General features: G+C 61.2%; 1 protein-coding gene across 2 annotated transcripts in view; it reads right to left on the reverse strand.

The window, feature by feature from the left end:
- Window positions 1–8083: 8083 nt before the first annotated feature.
- The window catches only part of LOC102457390 (Golgi-pH regulating cation channel-like), a 33365-nt gene continuing 17992 nt past the window's right edge, over window positions 8084–23456 (reverse strand). The window contains exons 9-20 of one of the 2 annotated variants that reach the window (XM_089769941.1): window positions 22738–22921; window positions 21713–21812; window positions 20690–20783; window positions 19503–19573; window positions 18773–18879; window positions 18320–18378; window positions 17279–17382; window positions 15707–15786; window positions 14460–14521; window positions 13923–13975; window positions 13276–13306; window positions 8084–10200 (exon numbers count right to left, since the gene is read on the reverse strand). In XM_089769941.1, the coding sequence (XP_089626067.1) occupies window positions 10159–10200; window positions 13276–13306; window positions 13923–13975; window positions 14460–14521; window positions 15707–15786; window positions 17279–17382; window positions 18320–18378; window positions 18773–18879; window positions 19503–19573; window positions 20690–20783; window positions 21713–21812; window positions 22738–22921 (987 nt within the window). In that variant the 3' untranslated portion in view covers window positions 8084–10158. Of the gene's footprint in view, window positions 10201–13275; window positions 13307–13922; window positions 13976–14459; window positions 14522–15706; window positions 15787–17278; window positions 17383–18319; window positions 18379–18772; window positions 18880–19502; window positions 19574–20045; window positions 20120–20689; window positions 20784–21712; window positions 21813–22737; window positions 22922–23456 lie in introns of both variants that reach the window. The other variant, XM_089769940.1, reaches the window with a different exon arrangement.

A 23456-nucleotide genomic window follows, 5' to 3' on the forward strand; every position in this document is an offset into this window, starting at 1 on the left:
CCTCACTCCTCGTTGACAGAGCTGTTGGAATAGCGAGCCCGAAATAATGGGCACGCTCAAAAGATGCGGGATAGTATTTCAGGATACCTCCATTATCCCAAAATAGCACTGCAATGTAGACATAGCCTTAGTGGGCCTGTGGCTGCCCTGCAGGGTGGCAGATTTCAACTGCATCACTAGCCCAAAGTCCCTTGTAAATTAGCCCCAAAGGTCACCCATCCATTTAGTAAAACCATGGTTTTTTAATCAGATTCTGAGAAAAACAGGTGTGTCGACAAATCTCTGGTCCAGAATAGATTTGAAAAAAGTGACAAACGAAAAGAAGACTACTTCACGCAGTGCACGGTTAACCTGTGGAACTCATTGCTGGAGGATGTTGTGAAGACCAGGTCTTTAATAAGGTTAAAAAAAAACTAGATACATTCATGGAGGTTAGGTCCATCAATGGCTATTAGCCGTAGAAATGGTGTCCCCAGCCGCTGTTTGCCAGAAGCTGGGAATGGGTGACAGGGGAGGGATCACTTAATGATTCCCTGTTCTGTTCACTCCCTCTGGGACACCTGGCATTGGCCACTGTGGGCAGACAGGACACTGGGCTAGATGGACCTTTGGTCTGAGCCAGCCTGGCCGTTCTCACGTTCTAATGTTCTACCAGCCCCAGCAGTTCATCCACATTAGCAACAAAGCTATGAGACGACTCTCCAGGAGACCTTGAATGATCTACAAATCAAAAGCAGTCTTCCAAAAAGTGGAAACTAGGTCAAATGACAGGGGAATATTAACAACCCACTCGAGTAGGAAGGGGCAAGATTTGAAAGGCAAAGGCACAAAACAAGGTCAGGCCAGCAAGAGACATAAAGGGTACCAAGAAGACATTCTATAAACGTATTAGAAGCAAGAGGAAGACCAAGGACAGGGTAGGCCCTTTACTCAAGGAAGAAGGAAAAACAAGACCAGAAAATGTGGAAATGATGGAGGTGGTGCTAGTGTAGTATTGGCTTAGTAGAGTGAATGCTGGAGAAAATGAGATGGGTTCAGAAATTAAAATAGGAAAGGAGCAAGTTAAAGTTTACTTAGCCAAGTTAGTTGTCTTTAATCACTGGAGCCTGATAAAAAGCATCCTCGAGGAGCTGACTGAGGAGCTATATGAGCCATTAGCTATCATCTTTGGAAAGTCATGGGAAATGAGAGAGACTCTAAAAGACTTGAAAACAGCAACTCCAGTGCCCGTCGGTCAAAAGGCAAGCCATGTGCAAACATCTAGAAGATAATAAGGTGATAAGTTACTAGCAGCATGGCTTTGTAAAGACCAAATCATGTCAAACCAACCTGATGCGTAACAGTTCTGGGCACCACATGTCAGGAAAGATGTGGGCACATTGGAGACGGTCCAGAGAAGAGCAACAACAGAGGATCAAAGGTCTAGAAAACGTGACCTGTGAGGGAAGAGTGAACGAACTGGGTTTGGGTCCCATCACTCTTTCCTTTTTTTCCTGAGTGTTGGATTGACAGGCAGCATAGCCTAGTGGGCAGAGCACTGCACTGCAGCTGTGGGGTGTGTTCCTGTTCTGCCACTGACTGGCCTGTGAACATTCCCGTCCTGTGTCTCAGTTTCCTCTCCCAGCCTGTGTCTAGTGAAAGTGAGCGCGCTTCAGGGCAGGGACTGTGTGTCGCGTGGGCTGTGTGTACAGCGCCTAGCGCAGTAGGGCCTGTTGGTGCCAAACTGACAGACCATAATCACCCCCTCTGAGCTCGCCCCGCCCACCCCAATGCCTGGGGGGGGGGGGGGTGAACAGCAGGTGAAATGATTCACTGCCCTTCACTTTGTCCTTGGCTCAAAGCTGGTTTATTGTCCCTGCTCAGTAGCTCCCAGGCAAAGCAAGCGCCAGGCCGCAGGGGTGCTGGGTGAAAGGCCCATTGCGCTTGAATTAACCCCCCTTTGTGGGACTCTGCAACCTGCCCTCCTCCCTCCCGGGGCCTTCCCGGACAGGTGGGTGAGAAGCGGTGGGCGGGGTCAGCGATGGGGCTGCCCTGTGGCTGCAGGGACTCAGCGTTGGACATGGGGCCACTGGCTGACGACCCCGTAGAGGGCGACCCCGGGGCAGCTGGTGGGGGTCAGGTCGCGGTGCCCCTTCAGGGTGGAGCTGCGGCTCAGGACGCCCCGGGAGACGGCGCATCGGACCAGACGCCTGGCGGTGCTCAGGGCTCTGCCTGCAGGACAAAGCAGCCCCCAGTGAATCCCGCCCTGGCCCTAGGGCAAGGCGAACGCCTCGGGCCCTGCGCTTCTGGGATCCCCACTGCTGAGAATTCACCATCCGCCGGCCGGGCCGGGGGCCCCGCTCCCAGCGTCCCGCCTTGGGTCCCGCAAGCCCTTTGGCCGGGCCTGGGGGTGACCTCGAGAAATCCCCTTCCCCCGCCCACGCTCTCGATGGGCCACATTGATGTCACGCTGCCCTCCCCCGGCCAGTACCCCAGACTGGCGCCCTACGGGGGGCGCTCGGCCATGCTGGAGCCCAGTGAGGCCCAGGGCAGATCCCTCCCTGAACCCCAGCCCCTGCCCCCAAATCTCCCAGCTGGGAGGGGCAGCGAGGACCAGTTCATCCAGCCAGAGGGATAGTTACACCGGGAGGGACGCAGGCCCAGCCGCCAGCCTGGAGGAGGGCTGCAGCCCAGTGAGCCGAGTTCTGGCAGGATCAACTCGCCCACAGCTGCCTCTCCCCCGCAGCTGGGGGTCTGGGTGCACCCCTCCCCCCATTCCCTCTTTGTGGCCAAAAGCAGTACATTCTCCAGGCTCCAGCTCCCCCGAGTGCCGTCTCCGCTTCCCCTTGGGGCTGCCAGGACTAGGTACGTTCCCGGAGGACAGGCCATGCTGGTGTCCCTGCCTCTGCTTGGCAGGAGCTGGGAACGGGCCACGGGAGGGATTCCCTGTTCTGCTCACTCCCTCCGGGGCCCCCGGCTTTGGCCGCTGTCGGCCGACAGGACACTGGGCTCCATGGGCCTTTGGTCCCACCCAGTCTGGCCGCTCGTGTGTTCTTGGGCTGGGGCGGTGACCCCGGCTCTGCCCCTCTGCCGTGGGGAGGCCCCGCCCCACTTGTAGCCGATGTCGGCCCGGCCCCGCGTGTCCGTGTGGTCGTTCTGGATTCCTCTGACCTCCTGGCTGCAGGCGGCCTGCGAAGTGCAGTGATCCCCTTGTGTGCGGTGGATGACGACGTGGGGCACCAGGGTTTTCAGCGGGACCTTGCTCTTTGGGGGTCGGGCCCCTCACTGTTGGTGTGAGACAATGGTGGGGCAGCCTGCGCCACGCAGTGGGGGGAGAAAGGGGTCAGGCCCAGGGCTGGTGCTCTGAGCGGGGCTGGAGCTGCCGCAATGGGGCCAGCCGGCCAGCAAAGGCCGTGGGCTGGTGGTCCAAGGTGCCCCGGGGCCAGGGAAGCTCCTACCCAGGGTGTGTGACTCAGTGGCCGCCTGTCTCCTCTGCCCCCCCTGCATCCCTGCAGCCTGTCCTCGCCGCTCTGCGCCTTTTCCCTCTCCCCAGACCCAAGATCTGCTCTCCCAATGCAGACGCACATGACCCCAGGACCTTCCAGAGATGGGGCAACCAGGGGGGAATCCAGGGCCCGGCCCCGGGCCTGACCCAGCCACTCACTGAAAGGAACAGAAAGGACATTCCCCTATCATCCCTCTCCAGTGCGTCCACATCCTTGCTGTAGCAGGGGGTCCAGAACTGGACACAGTACTCCAGGGGTGCGTCTAGACTGGCAAGTTTTTCCGCAAAAGCAGCCTCTTTTGCAGAAAAACTTGCCAGCTGTCTACACTGGCCGCTTGAATTTGCACAAGAGCACTGACGAGCTCATGTAAGATTCTGTGTTCTTGCGCAAATACCATGATGCTCCCGCTCAGGGACAAGCGGGTATTTGCGCAAGAGGGCCAGTGTAGACAGGGGAGGACTGTTTTGTGCAAAAAAGCCCTGATGGCGAAAATGGCGATCGGGGCTTTCTTGCACAAAACAGCGTCTAGATTGGCACGGACGCTTTTCTGCAAAAAGTGCTTTTGCGCAAAAGCGTCTGTGCCCATCTAGACACTCTTTTCCGCAAATGCTTTTAACGGAAAAACTGTGGCCTCACCAGAGCTGAATAAAGGGGAATAATCACTTCTCTAGATCTGCGGGCAATGCTCCTCCTAATGCCCCCTAATATGCCATTCGCCTTCTTGGCTACAAGGGCACCCTGTTGACTCATATCCATCTTCTCATCCACTGTGATCCCCAGATCCTAGGGGAGCACCAGGCACTGCTAGCTTCACTGTGCAGCAGGGGGCGCTGTAGCCACCCCAAGCTAGGAGATGCCTGGAGCCCGGAGGAAGGGAATATGAGGGGGTCCCTGCACCGGCCCTGCCTCTCCGTGGGCCAGCAAGGTGCACCCACAGGTGGGACCTGCCTTGCTCCCCCTCCTGCCCAAGGCTCTTGGCTGCCAGTGCATTTGCTCTGGTTCATCCCAGGTCAGACAGGCTGAGCTGGCCGTTTTCCTGACCCCTCAGCAGCTACAAGCCCCCCCGGCCCCGCCCGGCTCCCTGCCAGGGTCCCCCCCATCCCAGGCAGCCTGGAGCAATGGAGGGCTCCGATCCGCTGTCTGGTCCTTCCTATCCCAAAGCACAGACGAGGGGCCACCCACCCGCAGCCCCCAGCCCTTCCCGGCTGTGGCAGAACAAAGGGCCCTGCACTGGGTCTATCAACCCTCGGCACCCTTGGGGGCGTTTGATGGGTCATGACCACGGGGGCGAATCTCCCGCCAGCCACTCACACCAGGGAGCCAAGGCCAGCCTTAGGGAAAACGGTGCCCTGGGTGAACGTGTGGTTTGGTGTCCCTGACCCCCATGGACATGGTACCCACCCTTTCCCCTGGACCCCAAATAGAGATCTCCTATGCCCAGCCCCCTCCCACCCACAGACCACCCCCACGGCCGAGTGCCCCCTCTCAGGCCCCGAGGGAGTCCAGCACCAAAACAGGAGCCATTCTGTGCACAAGATGTGAAAATTCTGCCCAGTTGCTCAATAAATAAATGGGGAGGCTCCAGCCCGGCCGGGGCAAGTACCAGACACTGGCTGCGTGGAGGTGGGAGGCCATCCTGCAGCCTTCCCCTGGCCCCGCCAGCCCCAGGGGCTCAGCCTGGTGCCACAGGACCATCCTGCTCCACCAGTCAGACCCCTTTGCACCGGCTCCCACCCCGGTGGGCACCCTGGGCCAGCCCGAGGCTGCAGGAGAACGCAGTATGGCCCATGCAGCTGGGACAGCTGGCATGTGCCCGCTGAGGGAAGGGGCTTGTCCATGTTCCCCCCGTGCCAGGGGGCAGCTGGCCAGCCCAGAGGGCAGAGCTGGGGACCCAGAGGAGCAAGTGAAGCAGTTGCTGTATGCCACCGTGGCTGAAAACAGTGTGTTGGGGGGGGGGCCAATCACAGCTATTAAACAGGGGATGAGCAAGAGCTTCACACTGTTCCTCCATGGGGCATGCGCCTTGGCACTGCCCGCAGCTCCATGCCTCCCTCTTCACCCATCTCTTACATCGGGGCAGCCAAGAAGTGGCCCGCCAAGCCACTGGATTCGGCCCACAGGCTGCCGACGGGGCCCGCAGGCACAGAGTAGCCCCACGCTGCTTTAAGTCGCTGGCTGCTCCCTGTGGCTCTCTGCTCTGGGTGCTGGGGGAGGCTTCACATGCTGCCCGCACCCCTAGCAAAAGCTCTAGCTCAGAAACCGCCAATGGGAGCGGAGAGATTTTGCTGGAGGCTGGGGGCAGTGCCTGATCCCTCCCCCCGCCCAGGTCCCGAAGTGGAGAGCAGCCAGCCCTTTTGAGCTGTGACAGGTAGGGAGCCTGCCTTGGGGTCCTGCAGGGCTGCTGGCCAGGAGCTGCACCCCAGCTACGCTCCTCCCTCTGACCGGAATCCTCTCCTACACCCATACCCCTGCCCACACCCTGCACCCCAAGCCTCAGCCCCAGGACACAACCCCCCACCTTCGCCCAACCTCCCTCCCAGACCCACAGCCTCTCCTGCACCCCAATCCCTTACCCCAAGCTTCTTTCTGCACCCAACCTCCCTCCCAGGCCTCGCACCCTTCCATAGAAAAATGTGGCCCTTGACCACTTACTAAAATCCATCAAAAATTATTGCCCACACCTGTCTTAAACGGAACTGGTCAAGTTCAGAACAGTCTGATTCGCTATTTGGTGTTTGAGTCAATGAACCCTGTAAACAAATCGAGCCTGGAAATGCAGGGAACTTGACTCAAAGCAGAGACGCAGGCTGGGCTGCAGCAGCTGAGCTGACAGATGAATTCAATCAAAGCCTTCAGCTACTGCTTTCTGGCTCTCAGAGAACATAAGAACGGCCAGACCGAGTCAGACCAAGGGTCCGCCTAGCCCAGCATCCTGCCTGCTGTTAGCGGCCAAAGCCAGGTGCCTCCAAGGGAACTAACACAACAGGGAATCACTGAATGATTCACCCAGTCCCAGCTCCTGGCAAAGAGGCTGGGGCCACCATCCCTGCCCACCCTGCCCAATAGCACTGATGGACCTGTCCTCCAAGAATTTATTTAGCTTTTTTTTTTTTTTGAGCCCTGGTAAAGTCTTGATCTGCACAACATCCTCTGGCAGGGAGTTCCACAGGTTGACTGTGTGTAGTACCTCCTTTGGTTTGTATTGAAGTCGCTACATAATTTCATTTAGTGACCCCTACTTCTTGTGTTATGGGGAGGAGTTAAACTCTTCTTCATTCCCTTTCTCTACACCACTCATATCCCCTCTTCGTCATCTGTTTTCCAAGCTGAAAAGTCCCAAGTTGATTAATCTGTCCTTATAGGGCAGCCGTTCCAAACACGTCATAATTTTTGTTGCTCTTTGAGATGAAGCAAACATCTGCACCCAATATTCAAGGTGTGGGTGTATCTTGGATTTATATAAAGGAATAATATATTCACTGTCTTATTCTCTATCCTTTTTAATGATTTCCAGCAGTCTATTTGCTTTTTTGACTGCTGCTGCACACTGGATATTTTCAGAGAACTCTCCCCAATGACTCCAAGACCTCGCTCTTGAGTGATAACAGCTAATTTAGTCCCCATCATTTTATAGGTGGAGCTGGGTTTTCCAATGTGCATCACTTTGCATTTATCAACCTTTAGTGTCATCTGCCATTTTGCTGTCCAGTCACCTAGTTTGGTGAGGGCCTCCGGGAGCTTGACCCAGCTCTGAGAGCTTGGATCCTGTGGTTAACCGGTGGAACTCCTTGCCGCTGAGGCTTGTGAACAGAACAGAACAGCCAGAGTTAGCGCGCTGACTGGGAAATAACCACAACTGAGAGAAACACTCACAAGCCAAGGAACAAACCAGTAAGGGGGCCAGAGGGCACATTCCCTGCAGCCAATAGGGATGAAATCTTCATGGGGGCTGCTGGCTTGAGCTCCTCCGAAGACACAGGCTCCCAAGTCTCCCCTGCATCAGTGGGAGTTAGGCGCCTACATCACATTGGGCAACTGGGCCCCTCACAGGGTGCTGGGGCGCAGCCGGGTTCAGGGCTGTGTAGTGACCCCTGCCATTCTGACAGCCTAGGCAAAGATTTAAAGGCTGTTTGAAGTGGCCACTGCAGCTGCCCCAGGAGTTAAGAAAGGTAAAAAGTTGAGGCCTGCCTAGAGCCACTGGCCCCGCCACAGTCCCCAGGTTCTCTGCTGCAGCCTCTCCCTGTGTCTAGTAACTCCGCGGCCACCACACAGGCTCTGAGCCAGCCCTGCTGCTGCGCCAGGTGCTGTACAAACCAGCCCAGCACATGCCCTGCTCCATGGAGCTGGCCAGCCAAGCAAGCTGGCTCTTGGTGGAAATCCTTGAGGACACAGCCTCCTTCCGTGCAGCACCTGGCACAACAGGGCCCCTGCCTTGGCCAGGGCAAGACTTGTGTCTACACAGCAGCTGGCTACGTGAGCCCTGCTCTGTTTGTTGGCGGCCAGAGGGCTGGGAGCCTGAGGCAGAGACCCTGGCTCCAAGGGGAAGGCGCAGGGCCGAAACGTCACTGTGGAAATTAACACACACACACACACACGGATGGTTTCAAATCGTGACTTTTTTTGTTGTTGCCATTAGTGGGTGTAACACAAATCAGTCCCCCGCCACAAAGCAAAAGCAATACCCCATGCCCCCGCAATCGGGACACAACGGACAGCGGTGGGGGCAGAATGTGACCCCCCACAGCCTCTCAGTTTGAAATCAAAAGTCGGGGGCAAGGGGCCCTCCTGGCTCAGTCAGAGCTGGCAGGAAGTGGGGAGAAGGGAAAAATCTCCCAGGAGACACGGCATCAGGGGACCAACTGCCTCCAGACCCACGAAATCAATGTAAACACAACGGAGGGGAGGGTGCCTCAGGGCGAGGGATGGGCACAGGCTGGTGTGGGGGAGGCGGAGGATTATTACATTCCAGTAGGGAAAGGTTTGGGGTGGGAGGGTGAGGACGTGCCAGGCTAATGGGGCGTGGGGAGGGGCTTAACGGTGAGGACATGCCAGGCCATCAGTGTCAATCTCTGAAGGCTCCCGTGGGTTCCACTATGCCCACAGTGTGGGGAAGGGCCCTGGGGCTCCAGCTGGGGGAAGCCAGACAGGGGCAGCAGCAGCCCCGGGAAAGGCTCAGGGCCCAGCGCCCGTGGGGGGAATTGGGAAACCGCACCTGCAAGGGGAGAGGGGTTGGGGGGCTGCTCAGCGGTGCCCAGAGGTCCGGCGGGCCGCCCCTCGCGTAGATCCACGGGCTGCCCCGATTCCGCAGGGCCCTCGAGGGGCACAGGGAAGGGGCAGGTCTGGCAGGGCTCCGGGGCCGAGCTGTTCGGTGGCCCCCGTTGCCCTGTGACTGTACCGTGGGCTCAGGGTGGAGGAGAGGGAGTTGGGGGGAAAGGGCGCTGGCCCCGCTGGCAGGCTCATCAGTACGACGCCGGGAGCAGCTGCTCTGCTGGCGAGAAAGGCAGGTGGCCCCGCGAGGCCAGGGAGCCGGTGGGCCTCGCCCGGCGGGGGTGGGGACAGGCTCTCTGGCTGTTACCGGGGCTGCTGCTCCTCCTCAGGTCCAGGCAGCAGCCACGTGTTCGCCCTGGCACCAGGCACCGACTCGTGACCCTGGCGAGTTCCAGAACGGGGGTCTCTGGCCACAGGCCCAGCGGCGGATCTTGGCACGAGCTCTGGGGCAGGCAAGTCCTGGTCCTTCATCTGCCTCACCGGGTGGCCAGCAGCTGGGGGAGAAAACCCTGAGTGGCCCCCGCTGGAGTGGAAGAGGCTCGGCAGCAGCTGGCACGTCTGCGGACGCCAGGCCACGGCGCAGCCGCCTGGAGACTCCCCTGTCCAGAGTCAGCGCCGAGCGGGATCCCAGGCTGCGGCGTCCCCAGGGCCGGCGGCAGAAGCACGCGGGTTCCTCGGGCCGGAAAGAGGAAGCGTCCGTCTGGGCAGCAGAACGTGAGGGGTCCGGTGGTCCCGACCGAAGCCAAGCAGGAGCCGTGCTGGGGGCGGAGACATCCGGCCACTGCCCCAGGACACAGCTGGCACACGGAGAGCCATGCCCGCAGCCCCAGAACCAGACTCCCTACCCCAGTCCTGCCCCCATCACCGCCCCCGCATGCCTCCCCCACACAAAGCCGCTGGCCTCTCAACATACAACAGGGCCTCACCCTACTCAGATCTACCTCCCTTGCCCCTAGCACACACCCGGCCGTTGGGCACGGTCCGGAAAGACGGGCGCACGAACCCCGTTAGTGGCACGCCTAATACACGTCTGCCCACCACTCCCCACATGCATCCCAACAGGCCCCATTAGAAAACCACGTGCACGTGTCCAGGCAACGCCGCTCCCTGGTGGGACGGGGGCCGGCAGTCTCCAGCAGTTCCCCGCCCGGTCTAAGCCACTTCGCGTAGGAAGCCAATCCTGGCCAAGGCGCGTCCTGGTCTTCCTCCCCAGGCGGGGGCTGCTAGCAGGGGGAGCTCCCCAGTCCACGAAAGCCCAAGTATTAGAAACGTAAAGGTAATAAAATAATCTTTTAACCATATACAAATATATATATTAAAAGAAACCCCCCAGCAGCGCTCCTTCGCCGGCGGGCCGCCGAGGGAAGCCAGGCCTGTCCTGCAGCGCAGTGTGCCGATTCCTGCCTCACTCCATCTTGGACATCTCAAACTTCGTGGTCACTATTTCCTGGGGCCGGGAAGAGAAGAGAGCCCGCGTCAGGTGCCACGGGGAGGAGAATCGTGTCCCCCACGCCTAGGGCAGCAGCTTGCTCGCCAGCCGAGCGCTGGCCCCCGAGATCACCACGCCGGCCACCTCTGGGGCGGGGGGTGGAAGGCAGTGAGCCGGGCTTGCTCATGGTGCCGTCCCTTGGGAACGGGGACACAAGGGCACGGGGCCGGGAGGGAAGGAAAACGCTGCGCCCAAGGGGACACAAAGGCAGAACGGTGTCACCCAGCATGGATCGGGGGGGCCCTCCTGTTTTGTGGCGGTGCCAAGGGCATCTCTGGTGATCAGGAGTGGTCGGCTCCCCGCAGCACAGCGCCCCCTAGTGCTGCACTGACAGGGGAGAGCCCCCCCCAAGGGAACACCCACCCGGCTCCCCGCAGCACAGCGCCCCCTAGTGCTGCACTGACAGGGGAGAGCCCCCCCCGGGAACTCCCCACCCGGCTCCCTGCAGCACGGCGCCCCCAAGTGCTGCACTGACAGGGGAGAGCCCCCCCCAAGGGAACCCCCTACCCGGCCCCCTGAAGCACAGCGCCTCTTAGTGCTGCACTGACAGGGGAGAGCCCCCCCCCCAAGGGAACCCCTCACCCCGCTCCCTGCAGCACGGCGCCCCCTAGTGCTGCACTGACAGGGGAGAGCCCCCCCCAAGGGAACCCCCTACCCGGCCCCCTGCAGCACAGCGCCCCCTAGTGCTGCACTGACAGGGGAGAGCCCCCCCCCCCCCAGGGAACCCCCCACCCGGCTCCCTGCAGCACAGCGCCCCCTAGTGCTGCACTGACAGGGGAGAGCCCCCCAAGGGAACCCCCCACCCGGCTCCCTGCAGCACAGCGCCCCCTAGTGCTGCACTGACAGGGGAGAGCCCCCCCCCAGGGAACCCCCCACCCGGCTCCCTGCAGCACAGCGCCCCCTAGTGCTGCACTGACAGGGGAGAGCCCCCTCAAGGGAACCCCACACCCGGCTCCCTGCAGCACGGCGCCCCCTAGTGCTGCACTGACAGGGGAGAGCCCCCTCAAGGAAGCACCCACCCGGCTCCCCGCAGCACAGCGCCCCCTAGTGCTGCACTGACAGGGGAGAGCCCCCCCCCCCAAGGGAACCCCCCACCCGGCTCCCTGCAGCACAGCGCCTCCTAGTGCTGCACTGACAGGGGAGAGCCCCCCAAGGGAACCCCCCACCCGGCCCCCTGAAGCACAGCGCCCCCTAGTGCTGCACTGACAGGGGAGAGCCCCCTCAAGGAAGCACCCACCCGGCTCCCCGCAGCACAGCGCCCCCTAGTGCTGCACTGACAGGGGAGAGCCCCCCCCCCCAAGGGAACCCCCCACCCGGCTCCCTGCAGCACAGCGCCTCCTAGTGCTGCACTGACAGGGGAGAGCCCCCCAAGGGAACCCCCCACCCGGCCCCCTGAAGCACAGCGCCCCCTAGTGCTGCACTGACAGGGGAGAGCCCCCCCCCCCAAGGGAACCCCCCACCCGGCTCCCTGCAGCACAGCGCCTCCTAGTGCTGCACTGACAGGGGAGAGCCCCCCCCAAGGGAACCCCCTACCCGGCCCCCTGAAGCACAGCGCCCCCTAGTGCTGCACTGACAGGGGAGAGCCCCCCCCAAGGGAACCCCCTACCCGGCCCCCTGAAGCACAGCGCCCCCTAGTGCTGCACTGACAGGGGAGAGCCCCCCCCCCCAAGGGAACCCCCCACCCGGCTCCCTGCAGCACGGCGCCCCCTAGTGCTGCACTGACAGGGGAGAGCCCCCCCCAAGGGAACCCCCTACCCGGCCCCCTGAAGCACAGCGCCCCCTAGTGCTGCACTGACAGGGGAGAGCCCCCCCCCCCAAGGGAACCCCCCACCCGGCTCCCTGCAGCACGGCGCCCCCTAGTGCTGCACTGACAGGGGAGAGCCCCCCCCAAGGGAACCCCCCACCCGGCCCCCTGAAGCACAGCGCCCCCTAGTGCTGCACTGACAGGGGAGAGCCCCCCCCCCCCAAGGGAACCCCCCACCCGGCTCCCTGCAGCACAGCGCCTCCTAGTGCTGCACTGACAGGGGAGAGCCCCCCAAGGGAACCCCCCACCCGGCTCCCTGCAGCACGGCGCCCCCTAGTGCTGCACTGACAGGGGAGAGCCCCCCCCAGGGAACCCCCCACCCGGCTCCCTGCAGCACAGCGCCCCCTAGTGCTGCACTGACAGGGGAGAGCCCCCTCAAGGGAACCCCACACCCGGCTCCCCGCAGCGCAGCGCCCCCTAGTGCTGCACTGACAGGGGAGAGCCCCCCCCAGGGAACCCCCCACCCGGCTCCCTGCAGCACAGCGCCCCCTAGTGCTGCACTGACCCCCCCCCCAAGGGAACACCCCACCCCGCTCCCTGCAGCACAGCGCCCCCTAGTGCTGCACTGACAGGGGAGAGCCCCCTCAAGGGAACCCCACACCCGGCTCCCTGCAGCACGGCGCCCCCTAGTGCTGCACTGACAGGGGAGAGCCCCCCCCCCAGGGAACCCCCCACCCGGCTCCCTGCAGCACAGCGCCCCCTAGTGCTGCACTGACAGGGGAGAGCCCCCTCAAGGGAACCCCCCACCCGGCTCCCTGCAGCACAGCGCCCCCTAGTGCTGCACTGACAGGGGAGAGCCCCCTCAAGGGAGCACCCACCCGGCTCCCCGCAGCACAGCGCCCCCTAGTGCTGCACTGACAGGGGAGAGCCCCCCCCAAGGGAACCCCCCACCCGGCTCCCCGCAGCACAGCGCCCCCTAGTGCTGCACTGACAGGGGAGAGCCCCCCCCAAGGGAACCCCCCACCCGGCTCCCTGCAGCACAGCGCCCCCTAGTGCTGCACTGACAGGGGAGCGCCCCCTCAAGGGAGCACCCACCCGGCTCCCCGCAGCACAGCGCCCCCTAGTGCTGCACTGGCTCCTAGGGGAGGAGACTCGCTGCCTTGCCCTCTATATACACAGATGCTCTTTGGAGCGGGCAAGGTAACAGCCCAGGAGGGCTCTGCAAGGCCACCCGCCAGTTCAGAGAAGGATCTGTGGGCTGTAACTAGCAGAAGCAGAAGCAGGATTACCTCGTCGGAGTCCAGCAAAGGGGGCAGCACGCTGCAAGAGGGAGGAGAAGGAAGAGTCAGTCCACAGGGTTAACACGCGGCGCTCGGCAGGCGCTCCGAGGAACAGGACGATCAGCAAGGGCGCGTAAGGAGTCATGCCCCTCAGCGAGGGGTAGGGGAATCCAGATACTGTCTGGGAGGGAGGAAATTCAGCCAGGACGCTGGAGTCAAATATCCCAAGCCCCACAGCACAGATATTACTAGAGAGAGGTTGGAGGGGAGGGGTCATTCCTCATCCAGGTATCTGCACCTCCTGCTCCACAGCGCTCCCCGAGTCACCCACCTCGCCCCTGCAGTGCAGCGCCCCCCTAGTGCCCGTGCAGCCTCAGAGGTGGGCACCCTCTACCGATATCCTCTCCGGGCATTCCCCGCTCAAGCGCTGGCCTCGCTCAAAACCTGCTTAGCAGGAGATCTAACCAGGCAGCCGCCCAGCCCACCCATAACAGGATGGCAAGCAAAGGCCCTGCATACGAAGAGACCCTCCTCCTCAACACAAGAGCACCCTAGGCTGCCTCTGCCTCTGTCAGGGGAACGCACGATCAGCGCTTAGATCACCCTGGCCGATGGAGCAAAGGGCCCGGCGAGGTCAGGGATCGCATTCAACCTACACGTCGGCCATCGACGACGGGATGTTTTCCTCCACCCACTTCAAATCTTCATCCTGCACAGAAAGTCAATGGGGGGGGGGAGGGGGGAGGAGGAGGGAGAGAGAGACAGACAGTCAGTGCTGGGCCGCATCAGCTCACGGTTTACACCCCCACAAATAATTCACTGACTCAAGCACCACTAGGTGGCAAGTACCACCAGCGCACACACTGGGCAGCGAGGGGGAGTGCACAGTGGTCTGGGGTCTCCCATCCACATATTAACCCAGTCAACCCTGCTTAGCTTCCCAGCTCCAAGAGGAGCTTAGCCTGAGGTGCCACAGCTGCTAACAAGGTGCCTCCATGGCCCTCTTGTGAGGTGGAGGAAGTTGCTCGCTACAGCTTACCCCTCTACCGCCACTGGCTGCGTGGGTAGGGTTGTTAGGGGCTGACAGGGCCCAGTCCCACGGCCCATCTCTGGAGGGGAGGAGGCTCCTTTGGGGAGCCACAAGGCAGATCAGCAGCCCCGGCACAGACCCCCGCCCCAAGCCCATTCCTTACCACTCTGTTGCCTTTGAGGATCCCATTGGGTTCATTTTTTGCACCCCTCATCTTCATCCCTTCTGCAAAACACACAGCCCCCCCGCCCAAGCCAGCCGGTCAATGAGGGAGCATCAGACTCCACCCACCACATGCTCCAGTTGTCCAGGGCGTGCTCACGTCATTCACGCCGGCAGAGCCGCAGCTGCTGCCCTGTTTGATCCCCCCCTCCCCGGCTGGCAGGGTAAAAGGAGCCACTGACAACAGGGGCTTTGGTTAGATGCCACCCTTGCCCAGCCGACGGGGCTCTGATTTCCCCCATCGCTGCTCCACACTCCTGTGTCCTTCATCGTAGGGATTTCCACACTCCACAGCCTCACAATCCCTCCCCGGCCTTATCCCTAGCACGCAGCAGGGGCTGTGTTGTGCCCACAGTCACACAGCATGGCAGAGCCAACTTCCCTTGCTCCCGCCACTAGACCCCCCTCCGCAACCGACTCCGGGAAGAGAACCCAGGAGTCCTGACTCCCAGTCCCGCCACCTCTCCTCCAACCATTCTGCAGCACTGCCTACCCCATGCTTATGTAGCCGGGCAATTGTCCACCATCCCTACCTTTCTGTACAGGGCAAAAATAACCTTGATCTCTCCATGTGTACACAGGGTAGATGCTAACTGGGCAGCAGTGCAAATAGTCCCCCTCTCCCTCCCCGCAGCTGGATCATTGCATGGCTGTGGTAATTTACAGCCCTGCTAAGGAAAGGAGACAGCAAGCTTATGCTTCAGGGAAGGGGTCAGGAAGGCCTTCACTTGTCCTTTCCTGCACACTGCTCCACGGACCAGGTGAATTACGGGGTGGACTGGATGACTGGCTACTGCTGCAGGGCACGCTGGGCGCCATGACTGACCGGGGTGCACTTGGTCAGTTGCTACTGCTGGAAACCTCAACGGGCCCCGACTTTCCCGCCCTGGAGAACGTAAAGGGCCAAGTGCACCAGAGAACAGTCACTTGCCTAGTATCACTCAGGTACAGAACAGATGGGGGAAGGGAAGGGAGGAGCCAGCCACACGCCAGAGCCCTGAGATAGCAGGGAGAGCGAGCAGGGTTGGTGTGGAGGGCGGGGGGACTCGGCTCAACAGCCAGAGCCCCCCCACCCCGCCCTCCCGAACCTGGCCAGAGAGTCACTCGCGTTTGGGCCAGCTTCTTCCTAGCCAGCCCCGAGCAACGTACAGCGGAGTCCAGGGGAGAATCCTGCCCCATCAGACTTACCGAAGGCCTCGTTCACCATGTGCTCCTCTTCCTCGTCCTCTTCCTCACTCCCTTCATCCACCAGAGGTACAAACGCGTATCTGCAGAGACAACACAAGTCAGTGGGGTGGAAGTGCAAGGACTCCCTGGCTAGGAGCACCTCTGATCATTCAGCGCGGCTACCTAGCTTACAGGCCAGGGCTGGGGCCGATCTTGGCTCTTTTTATATACCTTCAAAGGATCTCAATGTATTTTATGCACTTTATCTACAATAGACCCTCGGAGCTATGAAGACCAGAGCTACAAACTGACCCGTCGTCCACACGCCAAACACCTAGGACCAGAAGCAGGCAACCAGGCGGCAGCAAGAGACAAAGAGACGGTGTTAAAATGGAAGCTACTAAACATATAAAGGGAAAGCAGTGTTTTCCCTCGGCCCAGCAAAGCTTCCAAGCTGTGTTAAATCTACAGTCAGTCGTCAACTTTGAAAAGAATCAGAACGCTTAGTTCAGCGTTACCAACAACCTTAATTCCTGAGGGATTTGTAACTCGGAGGTTCTACTCCAGGGGCGGCCAATCCATTTAACAAAGAGAGCCAAAACAGGCTCCAGAATTGTCCAAAAAAAAAAAAAAAACCACCCCCTAGAACAGAATTGTGGAGCAAAAACAAAAAAATTTTTTTTTTTTAAAAGGAGGCTGCCCCTTTAAGACGGCCGCCATTTTGGGCGCCATTTTTAAAACCCTGCAGCTCGGACTGGCAAGCACAGGAAAGCCAGGGGCCAGGCGGGGGGGTGGGGCGGGAGCGGAGAGCACAGGGGCGGCTTCGCGAGCCGCACTTTTGGGGGGCAAGAGCCGCGCGCAGTTCATGAGCTGCGGGTTGGCCATGGCTATTCTACTGCACCTACATTGTCACAGTTGCACAAAATGATGGGGTTTAAGCTTTTTTTTGGTTTACTGTTTCACAGTTGTGGGAAATTATGGGGTGAGGACAGTTATTCAACCACAGAGGAGAAGATTAAAAAAAGTTACCGTTTTAATCACCATTAAAACACAAGCCCATGTCAAAACATAGGCGGTAAAGAGCCCGAAACCGAACGCTAACAAGCTCTCAAGCAGCATTCGCCTGATTGTGCCAATCTAGACCTTTGCATTAATCTTGATGGAAATAGTTTCCCACTGGTTTGTGAATTTGTGGTGAAATCATTTCCTGACATTTACCGAACAAAATCGGATTCTTACAAGACTGTAACGCAGCCACAGCCCTTCCCCCAAATAATCCGTCTGGGAACAAGAGCAGATCTGTTAGAAACCACGCCAGCTGCAGGGATATTTTTAAGGGGGCATCACTTGAGGGTTCTCCCCCCCCATTGGAGATGCAGCCAGTGACCGGGGGAGAGAGGGGTGGAATCTTTAAGAGATGTGATACTGGGGTCAGCAACGGTTCAGTGGGAAACAGGGGACTGATCCCCCCCCCCCCCGTCCCCATGAGGATGCCCATCACTGGGAAGAGCCAAGTGCAGCTCTCAGCCAAGTTCCCGTCTAGAAGCCCCTCTCCCCCAGGTGCTCTGTGCTGGAGCCCAGGACTCCAGGTACCTTTGGTTGTTGGCCGAGGGCCTCCACAGGAACATGATCACCAGGAGGATGATGGAGAAGAGGAACCTCCAGAAGGCGTCATCGATCCACAGCTCCCGCCAGTCCTAGGAAGGGACGAAGGAGCAGCAGGAAAGGGTGAGAGGAGGAAGGGGAGCAGGAGGGATACTGAGCAGCCCCGTCCTCCCCAAGTCGTCCTACGATACCCCTGACATTCAACCACACGCTCCCATTGGAGACAGGAGAGTTACAGTACAATGGGGAAACTGAGGCAGAGGGTGGGCAGGCCTTGCCCACAGGCACCCAGTGAATCAGCGGCATTGCAGGGAATAGAATCCAGGCACCCTGCCTCCCAGCCCTCTCCTCTGCAACCCCTCTAACCATTGGACCCCACTTCCCAGATTCAGGGACAAGACCCAGGAGTGCCGCCCACTCGTGTACGGTTGGGCAGGCCAGGCTGGAGCACCCTCTGGCCCCGCCTGCTGCTATACCCAGGTTCTCGCCACTCAGCCTGGTTAACTAGTTACCTATCGAGTAAGCCTAATGCTTCCCAGGGAACCGGTTAACCAGGCAGCCATTTGTATCCCTCCGGGGAGTAGAACCCAGGAGTCCCACATCGGACACAGCAGCCTGCAGACTCCGGCTCGTGGCACCACAGGTCGCAGCCAGCCAGCTGGCCCCCAGGGCCGGGTGGTTAGATGCTGCAGCACAGATCAGCAGCCCATGCCTGGCTCCTCCCCAAGGGACCCGACCTCCTGCAGGAGCGCTCTCATTCACCAGGTTCCTGTACCGTCCTGGAAACTGGCGGCCAGCGGGGCCAACAGCCACCGCAGACCCTGGGACAAGGCTCCCACCCCCAGAAGGCCCGGGGCTTCAGGCGGAAGAGGCACGGGCAGCCAGCCCTGAGTGCCACCCCTCTGGCAGCCAGAGCCCCGGGCCCTGAGGCAACTGCCCCCTTTACCCTCCCCGTCCAAGGCACCCACACGCCATACTGGGGGCAGGGCTCCCTGGGATCAGAGTCTGCCGGCAGCCCTGGCTACTCACCGACTGGCACTTGGAGAGCCGAAAGGTCTTGGTGGTCCACACAATGAAGATGACAGAAGCTGGGGAAGAGACAGGTTGTTATCAGGGCAGAGGCTGCCAGGCGGGTCCCCGACACCTCGTTCAGTTTTCCCATTGCTTCTGATGGCAGCTGGGAATGAGGCCTTCAGGCTGCCTTGGGCACCTTCCCCAAAGACAGGGGGGTGGCTAGATCCCCCAGCACTGGGGGGCAGAAGCCACCCCTCCCCTAAACACTCCCAACTCCCTGTAGGCACCAGGGGCCAGCAGAGCCCCCCAATGGGCACCGGGAAAAGGCACCAGCTACATCAGGGCCCACTCCAATCATCCCCAGCTGGGCACAGACTGCTCCGGGGGAACGGCCGCCCACGAGCCAGGGAAGGGATCCCGGCCCCCCCAGAGCCCCGCTGGCAGTGCCCCCCCCCACGCCCGGCTCACCGATCACAGCGAAGATGAGGGTGTTGGTGAAGTGGCGAAACAAGAAGAGCTTCACCGTGTTGCGCCGTAGCTTCAACAGCTTCATGGTCTGCACCAGGCTGATGAGGATGTGTGGCCCGTTAAGGAAAAGGAGGGTTCCCTGGGGAGGGAGGCATCCAGGGAAGAGGGGCTACGGCCCACGTGGCCCTCCCCTGCCCAGTCCACGACAGGCCCCATATGCCAACAGGCAGTACTGCAAAGGATTCTGGGACACTCAGACAGGAGGGACCTGGGGATCAGGTGGACAGATACACGAGCAGACAACACACGTCCTCCCCACCCGCTGAGGGGCTGCCTCCTCCAGCCCCTTCTGCCCCAAGATGTGTAAGGGGGTGAGCATCATGCCCCCCCAGTTAGAGACAAGGAAACTGAGGCACAGATGACGACAGGGTCTGCCCTTATTACCAAGCAAACCTTCGGAATACAACCCAGGAATTCTGACCGCTTGCACCCACCACAGAGCTGGCAACAGACCCCAGGAGACATGTCTTGCAGCCCCCTCCTACTCCAACCACTATACTCCACTCCCCTCCCCAAGATGGGTCCTGACACCTGGCTCCACTGCTCCATGAATCCTTAACCGGACAGTGGCTGGAGCGGTGGGATGCGGCCAGAGGAGGCTCTGAGCAGGCTGGAGAAGGGGGTGGGGGAGGAAAAGCCGTGCTCAGACAGAGGGGCGGAGGCACAGGATATCCACCAGCAGAGAGCAGAGTCAAGCATAGCCAAAGGGATGGCAGCCAGCAGCACCAAGTCGTCCTGCGCCTGGAGGGGGGGGAAGCAGAGAGAAAGGTGAGCAGAGGGGGAGAGAGGAGGCGTGGCTGAGGGATGGGGTGAGCGGTTAGTCCAGAATCCCCCCAGACACAGGTTAGAGTACAGGAGTCCCACAGCTGCAAGGCGAAACAGAACACTAGCCCCGCCCCCGGCCATCCTCAATTGGCCCCGCCCCACCTCCCACAAGGGGAAACTCCTCCCCACATTCCTATTAGGCCCCACCCCCAAGCACTCCTGCTCGAGCTAGCTCCGCCCCTCTCCTCCACCAGGAACCCCAGGGCAACTCCCCCCAGACCGTCCCTGCCAGGAGTAATTCCACTCCAGACACGCCAGGGCCTGGACCACGAGCCTGGGCTGAGCTCGCTCCTGTCCCTGCCTTCCGAGCATCAGGTCTGTCCCCTCCACCCCGAGCGACCCTGCCGTGGGGCGGGGCCGATGGCCCTGGGGGTGTTGGGTAAAGGATATCCACCAGACGATGCAGGAATCGACAAAGGCCAACACAATGTCGCACACTAGGGTGGCCGTGCTACCCTGCTCCTGGGGGGAGGGAAGAGCCAGATGCTGAGGGACCAGGGAGCAGGCCCAGCCAACCCCGCCCGCCCCTGCAGGCCCGGGCTATCTCCCGGCTAGGCCCCACCTCACCCCCAGGAGCCCTAGGTCACCCCCAGACAATCCCGCTGAGCTCTGTCCCCTTCCCCAACAAATCCCCCACATTTAGCCCTGCCCCCCCAGAGCCCCGGGCAATCCCACTTTAAGCTCCGCTCCCTGCCATCCACCTCTCCCCACAGAGCATCACGGTGCCTCCTCCTCTAGCTGAGCCCCTGCCTGCCCCCCCCCCACACCTTCAAGGTTGGGGGGTGACTCCCCCTGGGGGCTGGACTCCAAGAAGGAATACCAGGAGAGAGCCCTGCCCCACAGACGGCTGCCCGCAGCTGGCAGTGCCCCAGGGATGCCCCTGCCGCTCTGCTTTGGGTGCCCCCGCAAACCCTGTTCAGATGCTCTGTCTCCTACCCACCGCAGGGCAGCTGAAGCACCCCCTTTGCTGTCACTTAGGCCCCAACTCCAGGCTGCCCAGGGCTGGTTACCGCACCCCTAGGTCCCACTCACCGATTTCACCCGCAGGACGCCCTCAATGATGGAGAAGAGCAGGTACATCAGCCCCACCCCCACCACCCGGTTCAGCAGGGCGCCCAGCCGCGGCCTGCCAAGAAGCACAGACAGCAGGGGTCAGGGGAGAGAGGAGGGGAGCCTCTTCCATGGGATACCCTCCTCCAGGCCCCCCGGCTGCACGTAGCCCCCAAAGCCCCATGCGGTGTAACCCATCTCCACCCATATACCCCTTGGCACAGGCGCCAGACCTGCCCCCCATGGGAGTCCCACCCCCGGGCACACGCCCAACCAATACATTACACCAGGGGTGGGGCAAAAGGGCCTCCAGGGGCCGGATCCAGCCCACGAAGCCGACTGATCCAACCTGCACCAGCCCGGCCGCCCCCCTGCCCGCAGGCTAATCAGGGCCTTGGAGCGCATGGAGTCTCCTTCCCGGCCTGCAGCGCGCAGCGTCAACCTGCCAGCGTCACGCGCCCCTTGCAGGGCGGGGGCAGGGAGCGAGAGACTTCCCCCTGAGTGGCGGGGGGGGTAGAAGAGGAGCACCTAAAGTCTCCTCTCACTGCCCCAGGTGCAGGCGCCTAGAAGGAACCGCCAGCTGTTTAGAACAGCTGGCATTTCTCTCTGGTGGGGGTGGGGGCAAAGACTTGATGCACACCCCCAAACCCAGGCCAATCAGGGTCTGTGGGCGGAGGAGCATGCAGTCTCCAGGCCCCGCCCCTTTCACCTGAGACCCCGCCCCTTCCAGGGTGCCCCGGAGCCACTTCAAAAATTTCTGAAGGGGCCCCCCTGCTACCTTTCCTGCAGGTCAGGAAGGGGAAGATGAGCGCTCAGGCTTCAGGATGGACACGCCTCATTGGCAGGGCGGGGCAGGAAGGTAACTGCCTGTTCCTTTAAGCAGCATTCCCCAGGGCTCATCCACCAGGATGCACGGGCTGATCTGCCACGCGCCCCCCCACCCCAAGTCTGTTCATTGGGTACCAGCCCCCACTGCCCTCTCCCTGGGCTGCCCCAGGTGCTCACTTGACAATGCCGTATCCCAGGCTGGCGATGATCACCAGCACTCGAGCCAGCATGCGCTTGACGGCACACAGCACTTCCGCAAAGATCACGGCCCCTTGCACTGCGGCGGGAGAGAAAATCAAGGAGGTGTCACCGGGCGGGGAGCGGGCTCAGGGCCCCAGCCACGGCCCAGCTGGGGCGCCAAGAAACCAAGGAAGTTCCCAAATGGGAACCGAGCCCAGCGGATCCGGGGCGGCTGGTGACAGCGTCGGAGGGGAGAGCAGCTCCACCCCTCCTGGAGGAACAGCACTCAGGCCAGGTGAGGAAGCTTTGGAGACATGAACTGGGAGCCTGAAGGAAATGCAGAGGGGCCAGCGGACCCAAGCAGGAGCAGCAGCAGCTACGGGGAGCAGACTTCCCAGCAAGGGATGTCCAGCGGAACAGAGGCACCACGCAATGCCCAGTGTAATCTAACGATTACAGGCAGCAGCGCTGCTCTCCTGGAGGCCCCTCCGCAAATCCGCCGCTGAGACAGGGCAGCAAAAAGGCCTGATGCTGAAAGGGGAGAGTGCCCCCCGCCTTGCTCACCAAAACTAGGCTGATGCATGGTACAGCTGGCTGCAGGGACAGCAACCCCTGCTGGTCCTCAGTACCCCGCAGCACAGCACCCCCTAGGGGCCAGCACTGAATGCCAGGGCAGAACGCCCCCTACTGACTCCCATCCTGCTCCCTGCAGCACAGCGCCCCCTAGCGCTGTACTGGGGCCAGCACCGCCAGGGCAGAACGCCCCCTAGTGACCTGCACCCATCTCCCTGCAGCACAGCGCCCCCTTGAGCTGCACTGGGGCCAGCACCGCCAGGGCAAAGCACCCCCTAGTGACCTCCACCCATGTCCCTGCAGCACAGCACCACCAGCACTGTGAGTGGAGAGCCCTGCCAGTGAGCCCCCACCCCACTCCCTCTGGCACAGTGCCCTCTAGCGCCGCACTGGGGTCAGCGCCAAGTGACCCTCCGGAGCGGGAGCTGCCCCGGTGGCCGGGCACTCACCAGACACGCCCTGGCTCTGGATGCTCTGGAATTCAGCGTAGAAAACAGCCTTCTCCAGCATGCCCAGCAGGATGACGCCGCCGATCCAGAACTGGATGCGCAGGATGTCCCGCCAGTAGCAGGCCAGCAGCGCCAGCCACAGCACCCCATAGAACACGTACACCACGCACATGGCCATGTAGAACTGCGGGCGAGAGAGGGCGCAGCGTCCGGGCCTGATCGCAGAGCTCCGCCTCCCCCGGACCCGAGGGGCCAGTGCCCCCTACTGCTGCCAGGGGAAAGCGCCCCTAAGGAGACCGCTGCTTCTGGCAGCACCCCCTAGCACTGGGATGGGAAGCTCTGATTGCAAAAGGGAAGCACCCCCTACTGGGCCTCCCAGCCCCTGCAGGACAGCATCCCCCTATGCCATAATGGAGCCTGGTCCTGAATTGGACAAGATAGGGCCCCCTACCAAGTCCACAAACTCCCACCAGTGCCATGATGGAGCAGCATCCCCTTCACCATGCTGGGCTTAGAACTGGCCCAAAGAGGCTACCACCCCCCCATCCTTTCACACAGATATTCTCCAGCAGTCTCCCATCCTAGTACTGACCTGACCAAACCCTGCTTAGCTTGCACAGCCAGCCAGCGTCCCAGCTGGCGGTGCTAAAGGGGGGCATGTACCCTCAGTGGAATGCATGGGGACAGGCAGAACTGGGCAGTTACCCGCAGGGGCAGGC

This window comes from Pelodiscus sinensis, chromosome 18 (genome assembly GCF_052426305.1).
Source record: "Pelodiscus sinensis isolate ZL-2025 chromosome 18, ASM5242630v1, whole genome shotgun sequence".
Taxonomy (NCBI): Eukaryota; Metazoa; Chordata; order Testudines; family Trionychidae; genus Pelodiscus; species Pelodiscus sinensis.